The sequence below is a fragment of the Catharus ustulatus genome, chromosome 2 (assembly GCF_009819885.2).
Source record: "Catharus ustulatus isolate bCatUst1 chromosome 2, bCatUst1.pri.v2, whole genome shotgun sequence".
Lineage (NCBI taxonomy): Eukaryota > Metazoa > Chordata > Aves > Passeriformes > Turdidae > Catharus > Catharus ustulatus.
The window spans coordinates 40,560,528-40,575,874 of record NC_046222.1 but is presented as its reverse complement, the minus strand read 5'-3'; the positions used below and the strand labels follow the sequence as shown (position 1 = coordinate 40,575,874).

Sequence of the window (15,347 nt, the reverse complement as noted above, 5' to 3'; positions counted from 1 at the left end):
CTTCAGGGCATGGGCAGGCTACATTGACCAATCCTTGTTCCAATGTCGATCTGCCTGTATTTGCACAAATGCCACGGGGGACAATGGCAATGGAGCACAGCTTTACTGGGATAGCAGCCCAGATCCTGGCTCTACACCTTGGTATTGAGAGAGCCACTGCATAACAGGGAGTCAGTCTCCCGCTGTGGAGTCTTGCGTTGCAAGGCAAAAATGCTGCTGCCTCTTAGGTTATACAGAGCTATGTGGTTGGTTCTTACAGTGAATCACAACCAAGTGGGGTGAGAGAATGGATATGTGTCCTGGCTGTTGTGACCTCTTCAGTGTATCCCATTTTCTTTGTAGTAGTGTGGCTAAGAAATATATGGGTATTGAGTGCTTCAACATAGGCTGAGTATTTTTGTGTGTGTACTGAAAAGCTATTTCCTACATTTGGTAAAGGCCCAAGTACCAAACACTGCTGGAGCAAGTAGGCAGAAAACATATTGCTGCCAAGGGAAAGAATGCCAAGAGAAAAGGAGCAGCATACAGTCATTCCATGTGCATCCTCATCTTGTATGAGCATGGTTTGAGTTGTTATGTATCTTCCCCATTGGCCTCTAAGATTACTTTTTGCCATCCCTTTGTCATGGAGATGTACACTGGGAAGAGGAAGCAGACCTAGATCCCTCACAAAGACCAGAGAGACCCTAAAACACTCTTCAAGGTCATTCCCAGTTACACATTTATTTTACTGAGGAAGTTGATACACTCTAAGCCTATTTAATCGTGCTGCTAATGGGATTCAATTAGCAGTCTCTCAGAGATTGCTTTTGCCAGGGAGATGACAGGACTAATGAAAGGAGCACCATTCTTGCCACTGTGAAGTATTAACTTACCCCCTCTGTATTTCCTAAGAATAGATGCCACTTCTAGCAATAAGTCTGCAGCTTCTCACTGCTGTTCACCAGATGGTAGGAACCAGCCGACACCGAATTTGTTCCCTTGTGGTCAAACAAACTGCTGTACAGCCCGATACACGTTTCCTGAAAGATCCCCAGGACAGCTCTGTTACTTCTGTTCATGTTTCCCAAGCTCCCGGTACAATATTGAGGTTTTTCCACTGGAACCACCTGGCACATTTTCAGAGTCTTTCCTGAGGGATGAAGCTACTCAATCCTCTTCTTACTTTGTCAAAGCCTTTGTATTGGTCACTTGTCCTGAGAGTCTGTGGGCTGTGCCCTGAACTTCAGCGAATTATATAAAAAGGATTATTTCCTTTTCTTGATGCTTGTTATTATTTTCATCCTTCATGAGCCATTTCTTCTGTTTCAGGAACAACACTCTGTGGTAGGCCAGGGAGCTGGCCCCACTCCAAACTCCAGTTCTTGCTCAAATCCAAACACTGGAAGTGGTTACATGAACTCATCCCAGCAATCATTGTTGAATCAGCAGCTGATGGAAAAGAAACAGGCTCTGCAACGGCAAATGATGGAGCAAAAACAACTCCTTCTACAGCAGCAGATGTTGGCAGAAGCTGTAAGTTTACTAATTTCTTATTTTGCAGGGAAAATATTGTCATAGAAACAATAGAAAAGAAAGCTAAGACAGGGAGAAGAAAGTCCCCTAAAACTTCAAGGTTGTTTTGGCAATGCCTAGAACTTCAAGAGTGTGCCTTGTATTTTTCAGAACAGTTCTAAGCCTTTTTGAAACCTTCCTCAATCTATACAAAACAACTCAAGTGTCCAAGCTACTGAAATTTCATTACAAGAACAGTCCAAGCATATGCTTGGTTTTGAGGCATATGAATATTGGTCTGTGGTTGTCTTTGCAAGATAAACCAAGGTGCACTGCTATGCTACTTTGACCTCAGAGGAAAGTTTACAGTGTAAAATGCCTGTGTGTAAACAAGGATCAGATACCCTGATTTGGGGGTTCAACACAAGCTTGTGTGCTAGGCTGGGCTCGTATATGAGTCCTACTTTCCTGGTTTAATTTTTGCATTTCTAGGTATCTGTAGCCAGTTGTCTCTCTTTTGGTATCTGAAAGATTAGTTGGGAGTTTCTGGTCATTTTAGGAGACATGGGGGATTCTATAAAGGAAATATTCCTTGACTTTCCAATTTATGCAGAAGTAAAAAGAAGTTTCAAGTCAGCTCTCCGTGCTGCAGTTATCTGTCAGAATTTTTAGCAGAACAAAAACTTAATTGCTCAAATAGCTTCTCTTAAATAAAAGGGAAATTTAATCAGCTTGGCTTTGCTTTCGTATTGTGCACATAGAAATACACACAAAGCTTGCCTACAGTCTTTACATGAATTGCAGGGATTTCCTGGGAGTCTATCTTCTTCACAAGGATTCAGATTGAGCAGGATATAAAAAAAAACCTTACAAATCTTGATCAGACCACACACTCCTCTCATAAATTGTGGAAATGACTAAGTAACACAAGAAAGGCTCTTCTCCCAGTGTTTCTAAGTGCTCCTGGGAGAAGAAAATACAGATTTTTCACTAAAAGGTCCATATGCATGCTTTTTTCAGGTAGATTGTCCCAAGTTACTCTGATGGACTTGCATCATGAGTCAGGGCCTGACTTTTTCTCACTGACCAGCTAGTTTGCCGTTCTGGCAGCTGAGCAGTGCACAAAACCCGTGCACATTGCAGAAGAGGTGTGATGCTGTCTCAGCAGCTGTCCAGCGAAGGCACACGTGCACCAAACTCAACATTTCCTACCATGGGGGCACACACCCCAAGGAGCCCTGTCTCATGAATGAGCAATAGCATTCTGGGGCATCAAATCACACTGATGCTGATGAGAGATTTGGCATTGACTCTGGTGTCTGCTCTTTCCAGATCTTTGTGACCACAGGGCAGTTATTCAGTTATTTCAGTTCAAAGACTTGGATTTTTATCCTCCTCTCACATGTACCCTGCAAACTCAAAATTTAAAAAAAAAAATCTTCCAAGCTAATATTTTTTCCTTGCAATCTTTTCCTGCTGTCCTTGCCCCAGTTCTTGTACTCCCAATATAACAGGAAAGACAGCTACATGTATGAGAGAAGCACAGGGCAATGTTGAGAGGCATGAAAACAGCCAGCCCAGCACCATCCTTGCTAAACCAAGTGTCCTGCTGGTATCCCTGCTGAGGAGAGCTGGGGGGAGCAAAAAGCAAGGATTTTGCTGGGTTTTGTGGTCACCCCTCCAGTGTAGGAAAACAGAGTGAGGGAGGGATGGGCATGGCTGAGGATGGGCATGACAAGCTGAAACTGGAATACATTTTGTACTGCAGTCCAGACATGGCCATTGCTCTCAGAGGCTGAGAGGAAAGTTGAACCAGATTCAAGCACACACCAGCAAAAAGATTTCCATATAGACTTCAGCGGGTAACTGCAGTTTTACAAGTGACTCTTCTGTGGACCAGACACGGTAAAAGGAAGAAATACCTCAGTTTTGTACATACTGAGGAAAGAAAGAGATTGGCAAAACACAGAACCAGGAAAGCATAAATAAAAGCAATTTAATGTACTTCTACCTTAATCCTCTAGGAGAAAATAACTCCACAAGACCAGCTGAACAGACACTTGACAAGACCACCACCAGATTATAAAGACCAAAGAAGGAACGTGGTCAACATGCAACAAGCAAACCAATATCCTGGTAAGTACTCATGGGCTCAATGCAACTCTTTTCCTTCCTTCCTCAATGCAACTCTTTTCCTTCCTTCCTTCCTTCCTTCCTTCCTTCCTTCCTTCCTTCCTTCCTTCCTTCCTTCCTTCCTTCCTTCCTTCCTTCCTTCCTTCCTTCCTTCCTTCCTTCCTTCCTTCCTTCCTTCCTTCCTTCCTTCCTTCCCTCTTTCTGAAAGACCACCCATAAGAGCCATGCATCATGAGATGACTGGAGCATGATTTTCTGGATATCCTCCTCCACCACTGCAGAGGCAGTAGATGGTGGCTGTACTATTCACCTGACTGTCCAGCATCCCTGAGAAGTGCTGGTGTGTGATCTGGTGCTTCATCCAGGCTGATACCACCTCTCTCAGGAACAGGGAGAGAAGGGCTGGTACCCCTCCCATTAGCACTATCTGGGGCAGATGTGCACCCAAATACTTAATACAGAGACGTCCTCTTGACTATGCTACCTCACTGTGTTCCAATGCTTCTCTCATGTACGTGGTGCATCTTGGCTCAGAGACTGAGATGAGAACCATCCCTCCCTTTAAATGGCAGTTCATGTACAGTGTGAGGACCCTCATATGGATTTTGGAGTACCCCACATGGCACCATCACGGGTGCTACTTTTGGTCTGTTTAATAGTCCATGGCTATGGCCTAAGTGCTGCTCTACAAGCAGCATTTCAACAGATCAGTCAAACAGTAGAGTAAAAGCCCTCACTTTCTGCCAGAACTACCCAGGACAGGAAATGCCCAACACTTCAGGACTAGTCCTTCGCTTCAGCTCTTGTGCTCTGACCTCCTTGGAGAGTCTAGTTTTTGAAGCAGAGGATTGCTTGTTTGGCTTTTCATACTGTTCACCTTGCTGATTGGCAGAAGGCCACTCAGAGAGCAAAGGCACAGTAAGGGAAAATGCTGAGGAGAGAGGAGGTGGGGAAATGCAGCAGATGGGACCAAAGGATGTTCTTTATACTGCAAAAGTGTCTGTGCATGTAAGTGTAAAAAGGATCCTTTGCCTTCTAGTATATTTTTGTATGCAACATGCTACAGAAAAAGAAGAGGGTTTTTTGTTTTTGTTTTTCTGTAACTGTTGGCTCCGCAGATTCAGCCAGTGATCTGAGTCTTTCTTTCTTACATGTCCTTTGTAGTAAAACTTTTTCAGCTTCTATTATGATTTTAATGAGCTCTGAAGTGCAGCTTACTCACATACCACCCCTCTGCCCACTCTGCTGGCTATGTGGGACCGGCAGCCCAACTCTGTAGAGATGGGCCAGACTGAGCTGCTCAAGCAGCGTTCATGCACTCCTTTGCTCTGCTTACAAGTTCTAGCTTGCTGCAACCTGGAGACTGCTGCTTTCTAATGGACCTGGGTGTTAATCTTCTTCAGTAAACTGGCTCAGTGTAACAGCCCATGGTGAGGGCCCTGCTCGCTGGCTTGGTACGTCCTGTACTCCCAAAATAAATGCTTTGGCAACCCCAGCATCTTGCTGGGGAATCTTGTGATTTGGTGTGTTGTTTAAGGGTTTGTTCCTGGAATCAAATTATTAACTGAGATTCTTGGTTTTTATGTAAAAACAATCCATTTCTTGTCTGAGAGAGAAAATGGAAGTGAGTGCAGCCACATGTGTGAAAGGCTCCAAAGTGAGTAGATCACCATTGTTATGTAGCAGCTCTTGTTAATCTGATGGACTTTTTGCCAGTCTTGTGGTATTTGGAGTCCCATCTCCTCAGTTTGAAACATGTGGGAATGGCAGCACTTGTCCATTCAAATCTCAAGTCCCTGCTGAGTGAGGGAGGACTGCAGCCTTTCAGGCAAGCCTGGGAGAAAGGGCTGTTCTGGGAGCTTCCAGCAAAGCTACCAGATGGAGCGATTAGGAAACTCTTGCATAAGGGAGTAACAGTAGGGAAACTGTTCCCTTTTTCTGGGAATAGCTTTGCTCAGATCAGGGAAGAAGAAACAAAAAGCTAAATAAAATCACACAGGCTGGAGAGACTTGGTTAAGTATTTTATTTCTCTACACTTTTCCCCACAGTGCCATGACATGGCAAGAAACGCCCAAAAAAAGCAGGTGAACCAGGCAGGGAAGCTGTTTCTCCAAACTGCTGTAGCCTGGGGTGCCCAGCTGCTGTACACAGTGCTTCTGGGGAAGGCATTTCTTCCCATCTGGAAGATATAAGAATGGAAAATACTTGTGTTAAAAATAAAAGCATAAAAATAGCAAAACAAAGAAAGAGGAAGCTTCGTCTTTTGGCAACAAGTACAACCCCTTCCCAAACACTTGTGCTCTTTAAAAAGTGTAGCATTTGCAGGAGCAGTGTGATGGTAGCCCTGGGGTCTGCTCAACAGCTGGCTTGGTCACCCCAGGAGGGGCTTCATCCCAGTGGCAATGAAGTGACTCTACAAACCTGTAGTTCAGTTGGAGGGAGAGAACCATCTCTCCCCAGCTTGCTGTTCCAGAAATTCATTCTTTTGACATGCCACTGAATTCTGTACCATTCCTTCTCTTTAATATGGGCTCAAGGGGGCAAGAAATCAGGGCTTCATCCCTATTACCCCTGCAAAAAGATCACAGAATCACAGAAAGGTTTGGGTTGGAAGGGACCTTAAAGATCATCTAGTTCCAAACCTTCTGCCATGGGCAGAGACACCTTCCAGACACCAGACCAGGTGTCAGACCCCCATACAACCTGGCCTTGAATACTTTCAGGGACAGGACATTCACAACTCCAGTGTTTCACCTCAAGTAAATTTCTTCCCTATGTCTAATCTAAACCTCTCCTCTGTCAATTTAGAGTCATTCCCCCTTATCCTGTCACTGCATGTCCTTGTAAAAAGTCCCTCTCTCTCTCTCTCTCTCTCGTAGCCTCCTTCAGGTACTAGAAAGTACCAGGTCACCTCAGAGCTTTCTCTTCTCCCAACTTAACAATCCCAACCCTCTCAGCCTGCCTTCATAGGAGATGTTACACTAGTTCCAAAAATGCACCACCCACCAGCAAAGCCGAAGATGGGGCTAATCATAATCAGTGCTCAGTGGTTGCCAGCTGAGCACTGACTGTGGGAATGGGATTGTCCCTGTTGGGCTGAAGCCAGGTGGACTCCCCATAGCATATCCTGTCCCAGGGGCTGCCCAGCTCAGGGACTTAATTTAGGTGCTTAAGTTAGGAAAACACAATTCTTAGGAAAATTAGATCCTCTACAGTCAAGTATCTCTGACATAGAGCCTGTTTGTGGAACAGGCTGCCTTCAGGATAGGGGAAGCTTCTTAATTTAGGTATCTATGTTTCTATTGATTTGCATTCTGGTTGTGGAGTCATGCTCAGTGTTAATAGTGATTTGGGAAGAGTTATTTTTCAAGTCCTTAAGGAAAAAAAAAAGACTCCTTTGCATCCATTACTAAATGGAAATAGCACATGTATAAAAATAATGCAGAAAAGGCAGACATGTATCATTTTTTCTTTGGTTCCAGTCTGTGGGAGCTGAACATAATTATGGTGAAATTTCAACAGGAACAGTATATTAAACAGCTGTTCCTAAACATAGACTTCTAAAATATGTATGTGCATGATTTGTCTTAAGGAGTTTTAAAAGAGCTGGCTGAGAGGTTCTCCAAATTCTTAGTGTCACTTTTTATTTAGTCTTGAAACATCAGGCGAGACTGCTAATACCATGACAAGAATTAAAAGGCTAAGTAGGGAATTGCAGCCCTAGTAGCCTAATGCAAAGCTCAGCAAAACTACTGGGGAGCAGATACAGCCCAAATAATAAAGATTTTAGGAAGGGAAAGATGTAATTAATTTCAAGCAACATGGGCTGATGTTAGAGGAATCTTTTCAAATTTGCATGGTATCTCTTTCAATTAAACCACAACTTAAAGGGAATAGTTGTTCAGATTATGTCCATTAAAGCATCTGACTTTTTACTGTCTATTTTGGTTAAGAAACCCGAGTGACACAAAACTAACATAGTTCAAAAGGGAACAGCTGACAGGTCTCCAGATATCATTGTGAGCAGCCATGCGATTGACACTGGGTGTGCAAACATTGTCTGAGGTGATGCTGAACTGGAAAAATAGAGCTTACTTTACACCCACATTGGAGATGTGCAAAAGTTATTACTGTGACCAGCTATGATGTACAGCTCTGAAATCGAACATCAAAAACTGTCAAGTTCTGACAGGAGCTCCAAAGGACCAAAGGACTGGAAAACATGCCACACACTGAGACTGAAGGATTTGGAGAATGCTGCAAGCATGACAGTCTTGAAACACCTGTGTTTCTGTGTACAGACCAGTATATAGTAAGATTTGGTGATGAAGCTGAAGTTAGTCAAATTCCATCTGGTTTTGCCATATGTACAAAGAATCAAACCAAGGCAGTGTCTCATGCCCAACAATTGCTATTAGCTGCACCCTATGAAATAGCAAATCTCCTCATTCCTCCTCTGGGAAAGACTCAGAGAATTCCTGAAATGCAGTGGTACCTCGGTAGCAAGCTCATTTGACAGCTTTTCTCACACTTTAGGGGCCACCCAAAGAGGTGTGAGGATTTAGCTTGTACTGTGCCGTGTGGCACAGATTTCCTCAGCTGACCCACACATTGTGTGAAGAAACATCTTTCATTTGCCTTGAACCTGACTTTTTCGAGCTGTGCTTCTTGTAGGGTTTGTACTGGAAGCAACAGTAGCAGAGGGAATTACACTATTGTGTGCAGAGAGGGTTCTCCACAGTGCCATCCACACTGGCTGTGTTTAAAAAGTGATTGGTCTTTTTCAACCAGTCTCTCAGGGATTAATTCAGTCTTGCACTGCATAAGCACTCAGTCGTCATGATATAAAGGACCTACTGTGGCCTCAAAATAGAGGCTATGTAGCCAAAGAGGTGAGCTTCTTTTGAGATTTGGCAGCTGAAGGGAGGAAAATCCTCTCCTCTTGTCATCCATTGGCAGATGTCAAGTACAGGAAAATCCTCCATTGCGCAGAATCAGCCAGGAGTGATAAATTTGTGCCAACTCATAACTCGCAGTTTTCTGATGCACAAAAGGGGATGTTCAGGTGCAGCAAGCACTGGTACATCATGTGTGGCTCCCTCACGGGCAAGTCTGTTTCTGCAGGGGCAAATAGCCATTGCCCATCTGGGAAGAGAGTTTGGAAGGGGCATGTGTGGAGCTCACCAGGCACAGCACTGAGTGATGTCCTCATGCCTGCTCAGCCACCACGTGGGAGGACGGCCACGTCCCAGACTGGGCTGAGCTCCTGTCCCTGTAAATGTGTGAGATGCAGTCTTGGCTCCTGCTGGCATCTGGGACAGACATTCCCAAAAAAGGATGGAAACTGCTGCTGTAGGTGTCTAAGAAAGGTGGAAAAGGAATCTGGTGAAAGTGCCTCTTGCTCCCCATTGCCTCTAGAGGGAGCCAGGATGAGCCATGGTCTGTAAGGAAGATCTGATCACTTAGGGAGGCTTTGTCCAGTCTGATGTGTCTGGTGCTTCTGCAAAGGAAGGCAAGAAAGTCTTCTCTCCTGCCCAGTGGTTCTGTCTGTCCTTCCCTGCTCCAATATTTCTCTAACAATGAGCCCCAGTTTTGGCTCGTGCCAAAACTGAAGGGATGGAAAGACCACAGGTGGCTTAGTACACACCAAACTACCCTTCGGAGGATAAGCATCTTCAAGGCCTTGAGCAAGTTCTTGTAAGTCCTCTTAAGAGCAAAGTGTCTTCTTCAAGAAACTCTGCTCGTAGAAAACTGGATTTTTGAGCTGTTGGTGTTTGAATGTCACCACACATTGATGCACTCATGCTTGTTGTAACACTTCTGTTTTCTCCTTTCCAGGTGGTTCACCAGCTGTGAGCATGAGCTCCAACAACATGTCCTTATCCAACCCAATTTCAACTCATAGCATCATGCCCCAGAGCTCCAGCCTCATGTCCACCCCTGCTGGAACCCGAATGCCTTCTGTTCCTGCTGCTCGGAGCATGGGCTGCTACGGGAACCTTCCTTGCAACCAACCAAGCACATACAATGTGACTTCAGGAATGAACCAAATGCAGCCACACAGAAACCAAAACCAAGTTCTGCCCAGTCAGAATAACACCATGGTGTCCCGACAGCAAACCATGACACAGGGGAACAACGGGGCAGCTTTTGGGACGGGGACAGTGGTCAACTCTCAGCAAATAAGGCCAAGCTTGACCCACGGAGCGACAGGTATCCCTGCTCAACGGCCTGCCAACGTGATGATCACAGCTACTGCCAATGCCCAGAACTGGGCCCCACAAGAGGCTGCAGTGAAGCAGCAGGATGCACTGAAACCTGCAGGGGTCCGTTTCCCCACCGGCACTCCATATCCTAACCAGTCCTTGCAGCGCAACGTGGGCAACCAGCATTTTCCTCAGCGTGCACTGGCACCTCCTAATCAGTTAACAGCAGGAGTCCAGATGAGGCCCCCTCTAAACCAAATGCACCAGACTCTAAATGGACAATCTGCTGGCTCACTACGAGGGCTCAGCGTAAGACCCAGCCAGCTGAGAGGACAGACTGTGCCTGCCTTGAATCAGCCAGGAACAAGTATGACCCCACCGTCATCTCTGCCGTCAACTGGTTTCACAACTACCAACCAAACCTCCCGGGCTTACCAAGGAAGTGACCATGGTAGTGACCTAGCGTTTGACTTTCTGAACCAGCAAGGTGACAGTATAGGGCCTGCGCTCAACAGTGACTCGGATTTTATAGATTCTTTACTGAAAACAGAACCTGGTAATGATGACTGGATGAAAGACATCAACCTTGATGAAATTTTAGGGAACCACTCGTAAGTGACAGTACCAAGAGGGAACCAGATGAAGAGGCAGCAAGGACATTAGCTTTCTCTTTAGATGCCAACAACCTGCTTTATTGATTTACACTCCAGTAACTGGGCTGTCCTTTAAAATACAACTTAGAGCAACTGCCCTGTTTGAAGAGTAGCTCTAGGAACAAAACTGAAATGACAGTGTAAGTGATATTCCTTCCTGTCACAAAGGAGTGAAAACATGTGAAGGGTCTGTTCCCCACACCTGTGCCCAGCCCATTGAAAACTCATCGGTTCTTCTCAGAGCGCTCCGGGAAACAACGTGTTCAGCTTCCCACACATGGAAGCACCAGACAGTGCTATGGACTGTGGAACATCATTTCTGTGAGTGCAAGTAAGACCCCAAGTGGTCCACAGCTCTTCAGTCATCATTTTCACAGCCCTTAACTTCCTTGGGACTTCTCAGCCCTGACAGCATCAAGCCCTGTGTAAATCTCATGGCATTACAAAAATGTTTTACTTCTGCACAGTACAAACTTACATTTGCTTTCCCAATGATTTTGTTATAAACCCTGTACCTTTTGTAGTACACAGCAGGGTAAGTGGTCTCATCCAAGGCAAGAAGGAAACAGATCACCCAGCGTGTTACTTGGTGTGCTCTAGCATTTGTGCTTTCCCTTTCATCAGTGTTTGCAGTGAGTATTAGAGGACGCTGCTGCTCTGCCAGCAGCACAGTCATTCTGGGCATTGAGGGAAACATGAGATGAACTACTACCAAAGCTCAGGATCCTCACTTTGCCACCTTGCCCTTCCCCAGGGACTCCAGTGACTTAACAGAAATTTGAGTGAGGGGTGCTCATGATTTGACCCTGACTACTCCCAGTCCAGCTTAGAGGAGGGCAAATACCTAAAGTGGCTCAGCTAAACCACTGTCCTCATTTTCATCTCAAATCATGCGAGTATCAATCAGGTAGTTCAGCCTGATCTTCTTCTCTCGAACAGGCTTAGCCCAGACGAAATGCCATCATCTACCTGCCTGGGAGGAAGCTGCCACTTTGATTGCACAGCGTTTTGGTTCCATCCTGTTTTCGCCTTTGCCATATGGGGGGAGTGGAAAGAGTTCTGGTGATGGCCCTGGTCCCCACAGCCTCTGGATTATGAGAGGCTCTACCCCTGAAAATAGCATGCACATCAATTATAACTCACAGCAGGAGGCTCCATCAGCCACATCTGTGCGTGTACATGAAACAGTTGTGGGGATTATTTCTGGGCACTGGACTCAATCCTCTGTTCTGGGTTTGAGGATGGACCAACTAATATTGCCCTGAGCAATTTCTGTGCATCACTAGAAAGATATTCTGGGGCAAGGATCATTCCCAGAGCAGTTTGCAGCCACCTTGCCTTGAAGGCTAACAGACCAGAGCAGTAAGGATACAGGCTGTCCCGCACCTGCCAGGGAATAATCTTGACTATATTAAATTTTTTGCTATATACTTGGTCAGTAATGGCATCAGAAGGATATGCTATGTCACTATAAAACAGTTCCACAGTGATTCAGACAGGATTCATGGATGGGAACAGATCTTGTAATTCAAATGGAAATGCTGTTCTTTCAAATGATACGGTGCAATGTGTTTCACAGCCTCCCCTGAATTAGCTAAAACTGGATGTGGCAAAGGAATACAATGCCTACATTTGCATGCCTTGGTGCCAAGAGGCATTGCTCAGCCTGTGCAAGTGCTTTATTCTTCCTTGTTAGTGGCAGTGGGATGAGTAGGCTATTTGACAATAGCCTCTGCACTTATCTGACCTACTTCTTGCAAGAGATTTTAATAAGGCCTTTCCAGTCATTTCACCTTGTCATTTCAAATGGGCATGATTTTTCAGGATGTTTCAAGAAGCATCGTCACACAAATGAGCACCAGCACCTCCACAAAAGGTGTAACATGGGCATTTAGTTAGATGTGCCAGTTGAGGCTGTTCATTCCCAGAGAAATGAGAGGGACAAGAAAGCCTGCTGAAGAGTCCCTTCTGCCAACCCAGCTAGTGATCACTGCACACCCCTGCATTGTGTAACATGGTGACTCAGCTGCCCAGAAAGCTCCCTCTCCTCCCCAGTTTTGGCCGGGGTGCATGCAGTCCCTTTGATACGTCAGGACAAGTTTTTCCAAGCCTTTGAAGAGCATTTCAGCTCAGGTCACTGGGGTCCCACCTGAGCTTGGAGAGACACAGATGAGAGCTAACAAATGTGTCCCATATTAATCATGCAAAACCAGACTGAAGTAGAAGCTGCATGAGTGTGAAGTGAAAGGAAGGTTGGTTTATCTGACTCACCCACTCCCTGTCCACGAGCAAGTCAGCAGTGACTGCCAGCACTCTGGTAGGAACAGACCGCTGCCATGGATGCCACTGAGGCCAAGGCTGAGTCAGTATCACCATGAGCAATGGGCACTGCAGTCCGGTAACTTCAACTACCCACCACTGGTTTCTCCATTAAGGCCACACTGATTTCCAGATCCTCAAATGATGTGAAAAAAAAAAATGTTCAGCTGAGGAGCTGGTCCCAAGGAGTTAGGGGTTGGACTCAATGATTCCTGTGGGTCTCTTCCAACTCAGGATATTCTATGATTCTATGGTTCTATGATATCATGCAGTGGTGGACTCAATGCTGAGTGTTGTCCTGTTGGCCTCAGCCTGGAGTGCAAAAGGCACTGGGCTGTGAATGCCATCCCTGGGAGCAAAATTACATCCTGTCCTAAGTAAATTCAAAAAGGGTAGAGGCCATTTCCAATCCTATATGAATATGCCTGATGCATTTGAAATGCTAGCTTGTGAAAGACTCTTGCAACCAAAACTTGAATCCAGTATCATTTCTTCAGAATACTTGTATCTGAATGGAGCTAGTGTCTTTTTTTTTTTTGTTTTCTTTGCAATGGCTAAGTGCACTACCCTTAAAGTCTATTTTTCATCATTGACTGGGCACTCTTCACAGTATTGGGTTGTAAATATAAAGAATTATTTGTTTTGTAAACTTTTGTAAAAACAACAACAAAAAGTAATAATATTTTGGTAGGAATAATAAAAATCATATTATTTGGGTTATATTTATACATATGTGAAATAAATATACTATCAAAAAGTTGTATTTTATACAAAAAGTCAACTGTTACCTTTTGTATACTATATACAAAGTTTTGTATGATATGATTGTTTATTTTTATCTGCAGATTTCAACTTTGGGTTTTGGGGGAGGGCAGAATGGGATCATGGTTAAATAGCTGGGTCTGACCCCAAGCTCACTGAACCAATGGAGTTCTTCCATTGCCTTCGCAGGGCTTTGAATCAAGCCTTTAAATCACCTTCAGATATGTTTCATATCTGAAGCTCTCTGGAAACCTCAACATGAAAACATTCCAGGTTTCAAATTTTTTCCCCAAAAAAGGCTTTTATTATTATAATTATTGTTATTACTGTTATTTCAGCTGTTGGGAGGCAGGTGGGACCTATGTAACTGTCATGTCCTTGTTGCATGTATGTCTGCTTTATATTTTCCCCATATTATAAACCAGTGTTTCTCTATACAGACTGAAAAGAAAAGTTGCTGTACAGAAATGTTTGTGTTTATGCATTTTTACATGTGGCTGTATATACCTCCTAGTACTATGCAGTGACACTTATTTGACTCCATTTATTTTTCACCTAAACATGAATAGTATGTTTTTCAGTAGCTATCAAAACTCTGCCAAGTAAATCAATCAAAATTATCCCAAGTGTCTCTTTTCTTACTATGAATTTTATATTGAATGTCTGTTTAGTCAACTGCTCATTCATCTGAATAAATTAAAATTACGGTGATATTTTAGGAGGGGGGAGGGTGAGAAAAATGAATATCTGGCAGCTTCCAGGAGCTCAGCCTGCCTCTTTGTCCAAGACCTATGATGTTTTCCTAGTAATTGAAGACATGATTTCACTACCAGAAAGGGTTAACAAATAATGCTTAGCAAAAAATGCTATTTGAGCTCCTGGTAAATGGGTTGATGGGATCTTGCAGCAAAGCAATTTGCTCTGGGATCCTGCAAAAATTAAAGCTGAGAACTGTGTTAGTTACGCCAAGAAGGCTGGCTAGGTCCCCAAGCCCATGCCCTGCCCTGGATCATGCCCTGGATCATACCCTGGAGATATTTGCTCAGTATCAGAGACCTCACTATCAGAGACCTCTAATGAGAAGTTAGAAATCAGACAACTGGCTTCTGCTTTCCTCCTTGCCTCCTTCACATTGCACTTCATTCTAGCCTAAAGAGATTCCAGCCTGTAGAGATTCCAGCATGTACAACACCATGTTGGGCCGTGGGCTGTTTCACACAAACATTCATCCCTAGCAGGCTATTTTTAGAAGGTCAGCCCTGAGGAAGTGCCCCGTTCCTCGAGAGGCTTTCCGGGCTCCATCTCCAAGTGGGCGGCTCTTCCTGCCCCATGAACTGAGCAGAAGGGGTGGTGGAGGGGATGTTTCAAAGGGACAAATGTCAGCACATCACTGCCTGTGCTCAAAGGCTGCCTTGTGCTATTTTGAGATGTAGGAAAAAAAAGGGCTCCCCATATCTTAACTGCTTCACTGCTGGTGGTGATGATGAGGGACTGCCATGCAGCACATCCGCTCTTTCAGTCCTTCTGTGCTCACCTTCCCCTACAAGGAAAGCAGGAAGGCACCTCCCTTGGCTGCCCCTCTCAACTCCAGCTCTACTGGCTGCTGCCCTAGTGGGTTCTTTCCACTTATGTTGCTTGCTTCCTCCATTGTATCTGATTCCTACCCACAAATGGTTCCTTTGTCCTGCCCTGGCACCTGGTGCTTTTGCAGGAGGGATGGAGGAGGATGCTGGCAGTGCCCAGTGTCCCACTGCAGTGGCTGTGCCCATACTCTCGATC

General features: G+C 44.9%; 1 protein-coding gene across 1 annotated transcript in view; it reads left to right on the top strand.

Annotated features, from left to right (window-relative positions):
* Nucleotides 1–14,188, top strand: part of MAML2 (mastermind like transcriptional coactivator 2) — a 211,679-nt gene extending 197,491 nt beyond the window's left edge. The window contains 3 exon segments of the mRNA XM_033052584.1: nucleotides 1,312–1,515; nucleotides 3,519–3,630; nucleotides 9,467–14,188. Of these exon segments, the coding sequence (XP_032908475.1) occupies nucleotides 1,312–1,515; nucleotides 3,519–3,630; nucleotides 9,467–10,449 (1,299 nt within the window). The 3' untranslated portion in view covers nucleotides 10,450–14,188.
* Nucleotides 14,189–15,347: the final 1,159 nt, after the last annotated feature.